Source organism: Pristiophorus japonicus, chromosome 23 (assembly GCF_044704955.1).
Source record: "Pristiophorus japonicus isolate sPriJap1 chromosome 23, sPriJap1.hap1, whole genome shotgun sequence".
Classification (NCBI taxonomy): domain Eukaryota; kingdom Metazoa; phylum Chordata; class Chondrichthyes; family Pristiophoridae; genus Pristiophorus; species Pristiophorus japonicus.
The window spans coordinates 3,739,724-3,754,463 of NC_091999.1; the positions used below are offsets into that span (position 1 = coordinate 3,739,724).

The 14,740-nt window shown below is 54.2% G+C and overlaps 2 protein-coding genes across 7 annotated transcripts in view; one reads left to right on the plus strand and one right to left on the minus strand.

The window, feature by feature from the left end:
* The window catches only part of mettl17 (methyltransferase like 17), a 49,529-nt gene extending 36,010 nt beyond the window's left edge, over positions 1-13,519 (minus strand). For all 3 annotated transcript variants that reach the window (XM_070866637.1, XM_070866636.1, XM_070866639.1), the window contains exons 1-6: positions 13,224-13,519; positions 10,299-10,448; positions 7,254-7,353; positions 6,050-6,131; positions 4,909-4,982; positions 624-718 (exon numbers count right to left, since the gene is read on the minus strand). In XM_070866637.1, coding sequence (XP_070722738.1) covers positions 624-718; positions 4,909-4,982; positions 6,050-6,131; positions 7,254-7,353; positions 10,299-10,448; positions 13,224-13,461 — 739 coding nt within the window. In that variant the 5' untranslated portion in view covers positions 13,462-13,519. The remainder of the gene's footprint in view (positions 1-623; positions 719-4,908; positions 4,983-6,049; positions 6,132-7,253; positions 7,354-10,298; positions 10,449-13,223) is intronic.
* A 524-nt stretch (positions 13,520-14,043) lies between these two features.
* Positions 14,044-14,740, plus strand: part of parp2 (poly (ADP-ribose) polymerase 2) — a 74,277-nt gene continuing 73,580 nt past the window's right edge. For 2 of the 4 annotated variants that reach the window (XM_070866640.1, XM_070866641.1), the window contains exon 1: positions 14,044-14,169. In XM_070866640.1, coding sequence (XP_070722741.1) covers positions 14,121-14,169 — 49 coding nt within the window. In that variant the 5' untranslated portion in view covers positions 14,044-14,120. The remainder of the gene's footprint in view (positions 14,170-14,740) is intronic. The other 2 variants (XM_070866642.1, XM_070866643.1) reach the window with 2 other exon arrangements.

Genomic DNA, 14,740 nt, shown 5'->3' on the forward strand with positions numbered 1-14,740 from the left:
GCCCGAGGGGCTGAATGGGCATCCTCCTGTTCCTGTCTAACAGGCCCGAGGGGCTGAATGGGCCTCCTCCTGTTCCTGTGTAACAGGCCTGAGGGGCTGAATGGGTCTCCTCCTGTTCCTGTGTAACAGGCTCGAGGGACTGAATGGCCTCCTCCTGTTCCTGTGTAACAGGCCCGAGGGGCTGAATGGGTCTCCTCCTGTTCCTGTGTAACAGGCTCAAGGGGCTGAATGGGCCTCCTCCTGTTCCTATCCTCTGGAGGACCATGGGAGTCAGTTGTCTCTCTCTCCTGGGGAGGCTGAGTGAGGGGAGGGTTCCCATTGTGCTGAGTGGGGGGGGGGGGGGGAGGCTGAGGGAGGGGGGGGGGAGGGGAGAGGGAGTGTCAGTGCTGAGTGAGGGGAAGAGTCCCACAGGGCTGTAGGACCTCGGGTAGAGTGAGTTAGAGGAGGAGTCGGAGCTGGGAGTATCGATTGCAGCACGGTGAGGATGCGGGGAAGAGAGGGGCAGCGTTTAGGAAGGAGAGAACAAGCGGGAAGGTTCACGGGACCGCTGACCTCGATCAAAGGGAGAGAGACACGAGTGAGCATCACACCGCGGGTCACAAAGGTAATGTTAATGGCCTCACCTCTCATCAGGAACTCTGCGGACTGGTGCATGGCCGGCGAGCTGTCCACGCACAGGTACTCGGACAATGTCTTGCCCCAGGCCCCACGACTCGCCCTATTGAGACACACAAAACCATGGTGAAAACATGGTGAAGCGAAGGTGCACAACGTTCAATCTCCATAGTCGAACCACCTCCCCATGACAAGCAACCACATTACCATCGCCCAAATCCCCCGCCATCAACATCCTGGGGGTCACCATTGACCAGAAACTTAACTGGACCAGCCATAAATACTGTGGCTACAGGAGCGGGTCAGAGGCTGGGTATTCCGCAGTGAGTGTCTCACCTCCTGACTCCCCAAAGCCTTCCCACCATCCACAAGGCACAAGTCAGGAGTGTGATGGAACACTCCCCACTTGCCTGGATGAGTTGCAGCTCCAACGACACTCGAGAAGCTCGACACCATCCAGGACAAAGCAGCCCCGCTCGATGGGCCACGCTACCCACCACCTTCAACACTCACTCCCTCCACCACCGGCGCCCCCTGGCTGCAGTGTGCACCGTCTACAAGATGCACCGCGGCAACTCGCCAAGGCTTCTTCGGCAGCACCTCCCAAACCCGCGACCTCTACCCGCCTAGAAGGACCAGGGCAGCAGGTCCATGGGAACACCACCTCCTCCACGTTCCCCTCCCAGTCACACACACCATCCCGACTTGGGAATATATCGGCCGTTCCTTCATCGTCACTGGGTCACAATCCTGGAACTCCCTCCCGAACAGCACTGTGGGAGCACCTTCACCACACGGACTGTAGCGGTTCAAAAAGGCGGCTCACCACCACCTTCTTCAGGGGCAATTAGGGATGGGCAATAAATGCCGGCCTTGGCCAGCGACGCCCTCAAACCTGTTTTCTTGTGTTAAATTGATCTTATTGATGTGTCGGAGGATACAGACTGGGTACAGCGCCATCTAGTGTAGAGGGGCTGCACCCTCCGTACAGAGTGGAGCCCATTAACTGCACACATATGTCCCAACCATGGCCGTACTACAGTTTTATGCAGCTTCCTGATTGCATCCCAACTTCCATAGTCTATACCCCTTGGGTGTGATGTTGCCGGTTTGAGTTCCCAGTCCAGGACTTTAGCACATAATCAAGGCTGACACTTGAGGGAGCGCCGCACTGTCGGAGGGGCAGTGCTGAGGGAGCGCCGCACTGTCGGAGGGGCAGTGCTGAGGGAGCGCCGCACTGTCAGAGGGGCAGTGCTGAGGGAGCGCCGCACTGTCAGAGGGGCAGTGCTGAGGGAGCGCCGCACTGTCGGAGGGGCAGTGCTGAGGGAGCGCCGCACTGTCGGAGGGGCAGTGCTGAGGGAGCGCCGCACTGTCGGAGGGGCAGTGCTGAGGGAGCGCCGCACTGTCGGAGGGGCAGTGCTGAGGGAGCGCCGCACTGTCGGAGGGGCAGTGCTGAGGGAGCGCCGCACTGTCGGAGGGGCAGTGCTGAGGGAGCGCCGCACTGTCGGAGGGGCAGTGCTGAGGGAGCGCCGCACTGCCAGAGGGCTGCACTGTCGGAGGGGCAGCACCGAGTGAGTTCTGCACTGTAGGACGTGCTGTCTCTCGGATGAGATGTTAAAACTAAGGGCTCCGTCTGCCCGCTTGGGTGAGTGTAAAGGATCTCATGACCACCATTGGAAGTAGTGCAGGGGAGTTCTCCCATTTGTCCCGGGGCCAATATTTATCCCTCAATCACCATCACTAAAACAGATGATCTGCTCATTATCACTGTGCTGTTTGTGGGAGCTTGCTGTGCGCAAACTGACTGCCGCGATTCCGACATTAGAACAGTAACTACGTTTCAAAAGTACTTCATTGGCTGTAATGTGCTGTCGGACGTCCCGAGGTTGTGAAAGGTGCTATAGAAATGCAAATATTTTCATTCTTAATTACTGAATAGGGGTAGGTTTTTGTGAATATACCCACACGTGAAATGCATTTAGCCGGTATTCCATGAGTGTGTGTAAGTTAGTGCATGAGGCCTACACAGTGTTGTCACAGCCATGTGAGTGGCTAGTCAGAGATTTCAACTGGATGACACTGGACAAGATAAGAACACAAGATCGTAAGAAATAGGCGCAGGAGTCGGCCATTCGGCCCCTTGAGCCTGCTCCGCCATTCAATATCACGGCTGATCTTCAACCTCAACCCCACTTTCCTGCACTGTTCCCATATCCCTCGATTCACTTAATATTCAAAAATCTATCAGTCTCTGTCTTGAATATACTCAAAGACTGAGCCTTCACGGCTCTCTAGGGCAGAGAATTCCAAAGATTCACCACCCTCTGAGTGAAGAAGTTTCTCCTCATCTCAGTCTTAAATGGCCGACCCCTTATCCTGAGACTGTGACCCCAAGTATTGTACTTGAACTGTTGTGACCTTAGTCCATTTATTGCAGCTCCTGAGTGAGGGTACAGTAATGTGAGCTCCCTTTTATACCTGGTTACCTGCAGTGTGCAGGTGACCCCCAGGTCTGCACCAGTTGCACCCTCTGGTGGTACAGGCGTAGTGTATACAGTGTGAAGGTACATCCAATAGTCTTATGTAACTGTACACTGAGTGTACAGGGTGTATACTTGTATTATACATACTCAACACTGTCGAGCCCTGTATGTTTCAATGAGATCACCTCTCATTCTTCTCAACTCTAGCGAACATAGACCGAGTGTGCTCAATCTCTCCTCATAGGACAATCCCCCCCATCCCAGGAATCAGTCTGGTGAACCTTCCTCTATGGTAAGTATACCCTTCCTCAGGGAAGGAGACCGACACTGTACACAATACTCCACGTGTGGTCTCAGGATCGGTCCAAGTCAGCATGGATTTGTGAAAGGGAAATCATGCTTGACAAATCTTCTGGAATTTTTTGAGGATGTAACTAGTAGAGTGGACAAGGGAGAACCAGTGGATGTGGTGTATTTGGATTTTCAAAAGGCTTTTGACAAGGTCCCACACAAGAGATTGGTGTGCAAAATTAAAGCACATGGTATTGGGGGTAATGTACTGACGTGGATAGAGAACTGGTTGTCAGACAGGAAGCAGAGAGTCAGGATTAACGGGTCCTTTTCAGAATGGCAGGCAGTGACTAGTGGGGTGCCACAGGGCTCAGTGCTGGGACCCCAGCTCTTTACAATATACATTAATGATTTGGATGAAGGAATTGAATGTAATATCTCCAAGTTTGCAGATGACACTAAACTGGGTGGCGGTGTGAGCTGTGAGAAGGATGCTAAGAGGCTGCAGGGTGACTTGGACAGGTTAGGTGAGTGGGCAAATGCATGGCAGATGCAGTATGATGTGGATAAATGTGAGGTTATCCACTTTGGGGGCAAAAACACGAAGACAGAATATTATCTAAATGGCGGCAGATTAGGAAAAAGGGAGGTGCAACGAGACCTGGGTGTCATGGTACATCAGTCATTGAAAGTTGGCATGCAGGTACAGCAGGCGGTGAAGGAGGCAAATGGTATGTTGGCCTTCATAGCGAGGGGATTTGAGTATAGGAGCAGGGAGGTCTTACTGCAGTTGTACAGGGCCTTGGTGAGGCCTCACCTGGAATATTGTGTTCAGTTTTGGTCTCCTAATCTGAGGAAGGACGTTCTTGCTATTGAGGGAGTGCAGCGAAGGTTCACCAGACTGATTCCCGGGATGGTGGGACTGACATATGAGGAGAGACTGGATCAACTGGGCCTGTATTCACTGGAGTTTAGAAGGATGAGAGGGGATCTCATAGAAACATATAAGATTCTGACGGGACGGGACAGGTTAGATGCAGGAAGAATGTTCCCGATGTTGGGGAAGTCCAGAACCAGGGGTCGTCCAGAACCAGGGGTCACAGTCTAAGGATAAGGGGTAAGCCATTTAGGACCAAGATGAGGAGAAACTTCTTCACTCAGAGTTGTTAACCTGTGAAATTCCCTACCGCAGAGAGTTGTTGATGCCAGTTCATTGGATATATTCAAGAGGGAGCTAGATATGGCCCTTACGGCTAAAGGGATCAAGGGGTATGGAGAGAAAGCAGGAAAGGGGTACTGAGGTGAATGATCAGCCATGATCTTATTGAATGATGGTGCAGGCTCGAAGGGCCGAATGGCCTACTCCTGCACCTATTTTCTATGTTTCACCAGGGCCCGATATAATTGCAGATGATGGCAGAAGACTCAATTCAAACACAGCGAAGATGCAGCAAGCAGGACATTACAGCGGGCAGGGGATGGGAAATTAGCAGGGAACAATTAGGTCAGCGACACTTACCAGGTAACTGTTCCAGTGCCGGAACCAAAGTCTAAAAGTGTACGTGGCTCAAATTCGGGGACTCGCTTCTTAATCTGCGACCAGGAGAAACAGCATTAATGTTAGAGAACTCAGCACGGGTTAGATACAGAGTAAAGCTCCCTCTACACTGTCCCATCAAACACTCCCAGGGCAGGTACAGGGGGTTAGATACAGAGTAAAGCTCCCTCTACACTGTCCCATAAAACATTCCCAGGGCAGGTACAGCATGGGTTAGATACAGAGTAAAGCTCCCTCTACACTGTCCCATCAAACACTCCCAGGGCAGGTACAGCACGGGTTAGATACAGAGTAAAGCTCCCTCTACACTGTCCCATCAAACACTCCCAGGGCAGATACAGGGGGTTAGATACAGAGTAAAGCTCCCTCTACACTGTCCCATCAAACACTCCCAGGGCAGGTACTGGGGGTTAGATACAGAGTAAAGCTCTTTCTACACTGTCCCATCAAACACTCCCAGGGCAGGTACAGCACGAGGTTAGATACAGAGTAAAGCTCCCTCTACACTGTCCCATCAAACACTCCCAGGCCAGGTACAGCACGGGGTTAGATACAGAGTAAAGCTCCCTCTACACTGTCCCATCAAACACTCCCAGGGCAGGTACAGCACGGGGTTAGATACAGAGTAAAGCTCCCTCTACACTGTCCCATCAAACACTCCCAGGGCAGGTACAGCACGGGGTTAGATACAGAGTAAAGCTCCCTCTACACTGTCCCATCAAACACTCCCAGGGCAGGTACAGCATGGGTTAGATACAGAGTAAAGCTCCCTCTATACTGTCCCATCAAACACTCACAGGGCAGGTACAGGGGGTTAGATACAGAGTAAAGCTCCCTCTACACTGACCCATCAAACACTCCCAAGGCAGGTACAGCACGGGGTTAGATACAGAGTAAAGCTCCCTCTACACTGTCCCATCAAACACTCCCAGGGCAGGTACAGCACGGGGTTAGATACAGAGTAAAGCTCCCTCTACACTGTCCCATCAAACACTCCCAGGGCAGGTACAGCACGGGGTTAGATACAGAGTAAAGCTCCCTCTACACTGACCCATCAAACACTCCCAGGGCAGGTACAGCACGGAGATAATGACAGACTCACCTCGTACAGGACCCTTGTTACGGCTGCGTATCCCCCATCAAGCCGAGCTGCCACGTAGACATGACTCAGCTGTGTGTTGTAGCTGAAGGAAAACCGGGAAAAGCGCACATTTAGAAAGCAGGAGAAACTTTGGCGGGAAACATAGGAAATCCGCAGCAGGGAATCGTCGGGAGACTGACCTTTCACCCTGCGAGATCGGGGGACCAAATCGAGCACCGATCTGAGCGGGATAAACGGCTCCTCAAATCTCTCGTGTGGGATTGGGCGGGGGCCAGTGGGTCAGACACTGACCTTTCACCTGGAAGGACCCCGGGGTCAAATCCAGCCCCAGGCAGACGGAAGAAGGTGTCCTCTCGCGCTCTCTCTCTCTCTGATGGAGGGAAGGGAGTGGGGGCAAAGAGAGCTAGCTGTGATGCCACTATAGTCGAATATCCTGGGCACACAAATTTACGACGAGGATTCTGTGGATACCCGGCATCTCTGAAACCCGTACACCCCTCCGCAGGCAGAGTCAGCGCCTTTCAGGAGAGCGGGGGATGAGAGTAATGATGTGGGATGGGGGCCTGGATAGAGTGGATAAGACGGACCTGTTTCCCTTGGCAGGGGGGGGGGGGTCAACAACCAGGGGGCATAGAGTAATTGGGGGGAGGTTGAGAGGGGCTTGGAGGGGAAATGTCTTCACCCAGAGGGCGGTGGGGCTCTGGAAGGGGGGGGGGGTAGAGGCAGAAACCCTCACCACATTAGGATGTGCACCTGAAGTGCCGTAACCCACAGGGCTACGGAGCGAGAGCGGGAAAGTGGGATGAGGCTGGGTAGCTCTTGGTCGGCCGGCGCGGACACGATGGGCCGAATGGCCTCCTTCCGTGCTGTAAATTTCTGCGATTGCATGAAAGACATTGACCCCGGAACTTTCACCTGCTGGGTTCGGGGGGGTGGGGGGTGGGCGCGGGAGGGAAAGGTTCTGGAAGCGACACCGCGTTGCCATGGCAGCGAGATTGAGAGTTAGGATGTGCGGCCCGGTCCTGCTACGATTGCCGAGCCGGACCAGGAATTGGATCTCTCGCTCTCTGGTTTGTAGCTGTGGAGTTCTATTACATGCGTGATTCTAAATTTCTGTGAGATAAGGCACCGTCGGGGAGGACCGGAAGACGGGGGTGGTGGGGGGTAGGGGTTCGAACTTCCCGGCCCATCGACCCAGGCTCACCTGACTGGCTTCCAGCGGTAGGTGGTCCGTCGCAGCTCAGCCAGGACCCGATCCCGCAGTCGCCCCTCCTCCCTCTGCTTGTCCGCCTGGCCGCGGGGGTCTGGCCACCATGGGAGAGAGGAGGCAGTTAATCCACAGGTCAGCATGTGCCCCTCAACACCCCCCCCCCCCCCCCCCATCACTTTCCTCAAACCATAACCCTCTCTCCCAGCTCATAACAACATAGGAAATGGGAGCAGGAGTCGGCCATTCGGCCCCTCGAGCCTGCTCCGCCATTCAATCAGATCATGGCCGATCTCCGACCTCAAGAATAGATAAGACTTTTGGCTATTAAGGGGATCAAGGGGTATGGAGACAGTGCAGGAAAGTGGAGTTGTGGTCAATCAGCCACGATCTCATTAAATGGCGGAGCAGGTTCGAGGGGCCGAATGGCCGACTCCTGCTCCCATTTCTTATGTAACTCCGTTTTCCTGCGCTATCCCCTTAATATCCATGGATCTCTGTCTGGCAGACGGAGCCCCCACAGCCCAAAGGGGTACAGAATTGCAAAGATTCACCACCCTCAGTACAGCCTCGATGTGTGCGCTCCGGCCTCTGGAGAAGGGGACTCGAACTCATGTCCTTCTCACTCATAGCTGAGAGTGAGACCCACTGAGCCAACAATTATAACATCCCTGCTGCCCCAGCGAAGATCACACTTGGGAGTACTGTGTACACAGTTCTGGTCGCCGTATTATAAAAAGGATACAAGAACATAAGAATTAGGAGCAGGAGCCGGCCATTCGGCCCCTCGAGCCTGCTCCGCCATTCAATACAATCATGGACTCAGCTCCACTTCCCCGCCCGCTCCCCATAACCCTTCACTCCCTTATCGTTCAAAAATCTGTCTATCTCCACCTTAAATATATTCAATGACCGAGCCTCCACAGCTCTCTGGGGCAGAGAATTCCAAAGATTCACCCCCCTCTGAGTGAAGAAGTTTCTCCTCATCTCAGTCCTAAATGGCCGACCCCTTATCCTGAGACTGTGTGACCCCTGGTTCTAGACTCCCCAGCCCGGGGGGAAACACCCTCTCAGCATCTACCCTGTCAAGCCCTGTAAGAACATTGTATGTTTCAATGAGATCACAATCACAAATTTACAGCACGGAAGGAAGCCATTTCAGCCCATCATGTCTGCGCCGGCCGACAAAGAGCTACCCAGCCTAATCCTACTTTCCAGATCTTGGTCCTACCTTGTAAGTTACGGCACTTCAGGGGCACATCCAAGTTTTTTTTTTTAAATGTGGTGAGGGTTTCTGCCTCTACCCCCCTTTCAGGCAGTGAGTTACAGACCCCCACCACCCTCTGGGTGAAGACATTTCCCTCATATCTCCTCTAAACCTCCCCCCAATTACTTTAAATCTCTGCCCCCTGGTTGTTGACCCCTCTGCCAAGGGAAATAGGTCCGTCCTATCCACTCTATCCAGGCCCCTCATCATTTTATACACCTCAATCAGGTCTCCCCTCAGCCTCCTCTGTTCCAAAGAAAACAACCCCAGCCTATCCAATCTTTCCTCATCACTAAAATTCTCCAGTCCCGGCAGCATCCTGGTAAATCTCCTCTGTACCCTCTCCAGTGCAACATCCTGGTAAATCTCCTCTGTACCCTCTCCAGTGCAATCACGTCCTTCCTGTAATGTGGTGACCAGAACAGTGCACGCAGTACTCCAGCTGTGGCCTAACCAGTGTTTTATACAGTTCAAGCATAATCTCCCTGCTCTTGTATTCTATGCCTCGGCTAATAAAGGCAAGTATTCCGTATGCCTTCTTAACCACCTTATCCACCTGGCCTGTTACCTTCAGGGATCTGTGGACCTGCGGCCTTCCGCGAGAGGTGGGCACCGGAGGGACTGGAGTGCATCATCACGCCCGGCAACCAAATTTTAATTTGATTTGGTGTTTTAAAGTTTAATTTGTTTTAATTGCCGGTGTTTTTAGTGTCCCCCTCCCCTTTTATAGGGGGCACTTGGAGAAAAAAATATGATTTTAGTGCCCAAAAAAAAACTTTAAAAAAAAACAAACCAACAAAAAAAATATATACAAAAAACAAAAAAAAGGGCCAGATCGGGGGGGCCACGAGTTAATGTTTTTGTTTCCCCCAAAAGAGTTCTGTGGACCTGCACTCCAAGGTCCCTCTGTTCCTCTACACTTCTCAGTGTCCGACCATTTAATGTGTATTCCCTCGCCTTGTTAGACTTCCCCAGATGCATTACCTCACACTTGTCCGGACTGAATTCCATTTGCCACTGCTCTGCCCACCTGACCCGTCCATTGATAACTTCCTGCAGTCCACAGCTTTCTTCTTCATTATCAACCACACGGCCTATTTTAGTATCATCTGCAAACTTCTTAATCATACCCCCTACAGTTAAGTTCAAGTCATTGATATATACCACAAAAAGCAAGGGACCCAGCACTGAGCCCTGGCGGAACCCCACTGGAAACATCCTTCCAGTCACAAAAACACCCATCAACCATTGCCCTTTGCTTCCTGCCTCCGAGCCAATTTTGGGTCCAACTTGCCAATTTTGCCCTCATTCTTCTAAACTCTGGAGAATATCGGCTTAGTCTGCTCAATCTCTCCTCATAGGACAATCCCCCCATCCCAGGAATCAGTCTGGTGAACCTTCGTTGCACTCCCTCTGTGGCAAGTATATCCTTCCTTAGGTAAGGAGACCCAAACTGTACACAATACTCCAGGTGTGGTCTCACCAAGGCCCGATATAATCGCAGTAAGACGTCTTTACTCTTAGACTCAAATCCTCCTGTAATAAAAGCCAACATCCCATTTGCTTTCTTTATTGCCACGGGCCTGAAACATTAACTCTGTCTGTCTCTCTCTCTCTCTCTCTCTCGAGGCTGCCTGACCCGCTGAGTGTCTGCAGCATTTTCTGTTTTAAAATTTCGCGAGCAATCGAACCGCTCCTCTTCTCTTCTCCCCCCTCCCCCACTGCACCCTGAGGTAGTGCACCCCGGTCAAAGGCCCCCCCCTTCGCTCGTTTACCTGTCCGGCTGTACTCCGCGCTCCCCCGCAACCTCTGCTCCAGCCGCTGGGCCCGCGCTCGGAGTTCCGCGTCCTCCGGCGCCCGCTTCCGGCTCCACAGGAAGTCGCTCAGCTCCCGGGCGCTGTCTTCCAGCCGGCCGATGGGGTTTTCTGGGATTCGGTTTGGGCGCGAGCAGGGGAGAGAATAAAGAAAGCACAGCGTTAACGACGTGGGATATCACTGACTCGGGCACAGGCGACACAAAACACGCAAGAGTAGTGACCAACGAGGAGGATCGACTTCAGGAAGACTTCATTGCGAGAGGGATGGAGTACAAAAGCAGGGAGGTCCTGCTGCAACTGTACAGGGTATTGGTGAGGCCGCACCTGGAGTACTGCGTGCAGTTTTGGTCACCTTACTTAAGGAAGGATATACTAGCTTTGGAGGGGGTACAGAGACGATTCACTCGGCTGATTCCGGAGATGAGGAGGTTACCTTATGATGATAGATTGAGTAGACCGGGTCTTTACTCGTTGGAGTTCAGAAGGATGAGGGGTGATCTTATAGAAACATTTAAAATAATGAAAGGGATAGACAAGATAGAGGCGGAGAGGTTGTTTCCACTGGTCGGGGAGACTAGAACTAGGGGGCACAGCCTCAAAATACGGGGGAGCCAATTTAAAACCGAGTTGAGAAGGAATTTCTTCTCCCAGAGAGTTGTGAATCTGTGGAATTCTCTGCCCAAGGAAGCAGTTGAGGCTAGCTCATTGAATGTATTCAAGTCACAGATGGATAGATTTTTAACCAATAAGGGAATTAAGGGTTACGGGGAGCGGGCGGGTAAGTGGAGCTGAGTCCACGGCCAGATCAGCCATGATCTTGTTGAATGGCGGAGCAGGCTCGAGGGGCTAGATGGCCTACTCCTGTTCCTAATTCTTATGTTCTTATGTAAGACATAGACAGGCTGGTGAAATGGGCGGGCGCTTGGCAGATCCCAGAGATGAAGAGGGTTGTCCTATGAAGAAAGGTTGAGCAGGTTGAGCCTGTACTCATTGGAGTTTACAAGAATGAGAGGCGATCTTATTGAAACGTATACGTTTCTGAGGGGTCTCGAGAGGCAGAGAGGATGTTTCCCCTCTTAGAACAATCCAGAATTGGGGGGCATAGTCTCAGAAGAAGGGGCCGCCCATTTAAAACTGAGATGAGGAGGAATTTCTTCTCTCAGAGGGTTGTAAATCTGTGGAATTCTCTGCCCCAGAGAGCTGTGGAGGGCTGGGTCATTGAATATATTTAAGGCGGAGATAGACAGATTTTTGAGCGATAATGGAGTGAAGGGTTATGGGGAGCGGGCGGGGAAGTGGAGCCGAGCCCATGATCAGATCAGCCATGATCATATTGAATGGCGGAGCAAGCTCGAGGGGCCGAATGGCCGACTCCTGTTCCTATTTCTTATGTTTTTAGGGAAATTTAACGCAGAAAAATGTGAACATATAAACTAAATGGTGCGATCATAAAGTGGGTGCACGAACAGAGAGATCGGGGGGAATGTGTGCACAAATCGTTCAGGGTGGCAGGACAGATAGAGAAAACAGTTAAAAAGGCTTATGGGATCCTGGGCTTCATAAACAGAAGCACAGAGTACAAAAGTGTGGAAGTTATGATGAACCTGTAAAAAACACTGGATCAACTTCAAACTGGAGCACTGTATCTAACTTTTTGGCACCACGCTTTAGGAAGGACGTGAAGGCCTTAGAGAGGGCGCAGAAAAGATTTATGAGAATGGTTCCAGGGATGAGGGACTTCAGTGACGTGGATGGACTGGGGAAGCCGGGGTTGTTCCCTTGGAGCAGAGGAGATTTGATCGAGGTGTTCAAAATCAGGAGGGGTCTGGACAGAGTAGATCGAGAGAAACTGTTCCCATTGGTGGAAGGGTCGAGAACTAGAGGACGCAGATTTAAGGCGATTGGCAGAAGAACCAAAGGCGACATAAGGGAAAACTTTGTCACGCAGCGAGTGGTGAGGATCTGGGAATGCTCTGCCTGAGAGGGTGGTGGAGGCAGACTCAATCGTGGCTTTCAAAAGGGAGTTGGATAAGGACCTGAAGGAAATTGATTCGCAGGGCTCCGGGGAAAGGGCGGGGGGAGTGGGTCTGGCTGAGATGCTCTTGCAGAGAGCCGGAATGGCCTCCTCCTGTGCTGCGACCGTTCGATGATTCTAATTTGGGAAGAAAGACTTGCATTTATCTAGCGTCTTTCACGACCACCGGGTGTCTGAAAGCGCTTTACAACCAATGAGGTACTTTTGGGAGTCACTGATGTAATGTTATTGCTTGTGCTCCATTAAAAAATTGTTTCCCAATTGATGATTTAATCATCATAACTGATCAGCGGCTGCAGCGCCCCCAGAGGCCGTGAGGGGAAAACTGCAGCGCCCCCAGAGGCCGGGAGGGGGGGAAACTGCAGCGCCCCCAGAGGCCGGGAGGGGGGGAACTGCAGCGCCCCCAGAGACCGGGAGGGGGGGAAACTGCAGCGCCCCCAGAGGCCGGGAGGGGGGGAAAACTGCAGCGCCCCCAGAGGCCGGGAGGGGGGGAAACTGCAGCGCCCCCAGAGGCCGGGAGGGGGGGAAAACTGCAGCGCCCCCAGAGGCCGGGAGGGGGGGAAACTGCAGCTCCCCCCAGAGGCCGGGAGGGGGGGAAACTGCAGCGCCCCCAGAGGCCGGGAGGGGGGGAACTGCAGCGCCCCCAGAGGCCGGGAGGGGGGAAACTGCAGCGCCCCCAGAGGCCGGGAGGGGGGAAACTGCAGCGCCCATCAGCCTGTGGTGACGCGGACGCTGCTGACACGGACACAGACACTGATGACGCGGCCACGGACACAGACAATGATGACGCGGCCACGGACACAGACACTGATGACGCGCACGCAGACACTGATGACGCCTGCACTCACCCTCCAGCAGCAGCCGCGCCGCCTGCGACAGCGGCTCGGGCAGGCGGACGGCGCCGAGGTTGCTGCGGCCCGGGTGCCGGCGGTGCGGCAGCTGCGGCCCGGGGCCTGGCGCTGGGCCCGAGGCGGGGGCGGGGGCGGGAGCGAGACACAGAGCGCGGTGACCGGGGGAGCAGGGCAATGGGAGCCCGACTAGGCCACGCATGGCCCGGCCGCCCACCACCAGCACCGCCGCCGCCATGGCAACGCTGTATGTCTCCTCCCTCCGCCCCACGACTGCTGGAAAGTTCCCCAACGACGCCGCCCCTCCTCACTGCAAACACTAACCAATCAGCAGAGCCGCTTGCCTAGATTGACAAGGGGGGGCCGGCCAATCGGGTCGAGGAAGGTGGGCGGTGCCGCTCGCGAGCCCGCGCCCCCAGGACACGTGGGGTGGCGAAGCCAGCCAATCCGGACAGGGCTCTGGGCTGTGCCGTCCAACCGTCAACTTGGGCACGGGCCGGGGGGGGGGGCGGGAACCTGCGCTCTGACTGACAGCGGCCGCAGCCAATAGGCGCCCTCTCCACCCCCCGTCAAAGATCGGCACCTCCGAACTCCTGCCCAAACCTCGACGTTTGACCAATCAGCAGAGCCGGGGATGGAAGACGGCGGCCGATTGGTCAGCACGCACGTCAATCAGCAGGGCGGGAGGCGGCGGTTGAATGACGCGCGCTCTCACCAATCAGCGGGGCGGGGGCGGGAGACGGCGGCTGATTGACGTGGGCTCTGACCAATGGGGTGCCGTGGCTGGGGAGGGGCGGGGTCAGATAGACGCCGGGGAGCCCGGAGCCGGGGACTTGTTGTTTGGATCTTTTGGCGGGCTGAGGAGCGGGTCGGTGCTTTGGCCGAGGGAAGGACTCGATGCCCCGCGGGAGCCGGGCCGCCGCCGTTGCGGCCGAGAAGCCGGCAGGTGAGTGAGTGTCACTACAACAACAACCCCTGCCTCTCTCTAGCACCGGGTTAGTGGCACTACAACAACAACCCCTGCCCCTCTAGCACCGGGGTAGTGGCACTACAACAACAACCCCTGCCTCTCTCTAGCACCGGGGTAGTGGCACTACAACAACAACCCCTGCCTCTCTCTAGCACCGGGTTAGTGTCACTACAACAACAACCCCTGCCCCCCTCTAGCAGCGGGGTAGTGGCACTACAACAACAACCCCTGCCCCCCTCTAGCACCGGGGTAGTGGCACTACAACAACAACCCCTGCCCCCCTCTAGCACCGGGGTAGTGGCACTACAACAACAACCCCTGCCCCTCTCTAGCACCGGGGTAGTGGCACTACAACAACAACCCCTGCCCCCCTCTAGCACCGGGGTAGTATTACAACAACAATCCCTGCCCCTCTCTAGCACCGGGGTAGTGGCACTACAACAACAACCCCTGCCCCTCTCTAGCACCGGGTTAGTGGCACTACAACAACAACCCCTGCCCCCCTCTAGCACCGGGGTAGTATTACAACAACAATCCCTGCCCCTCT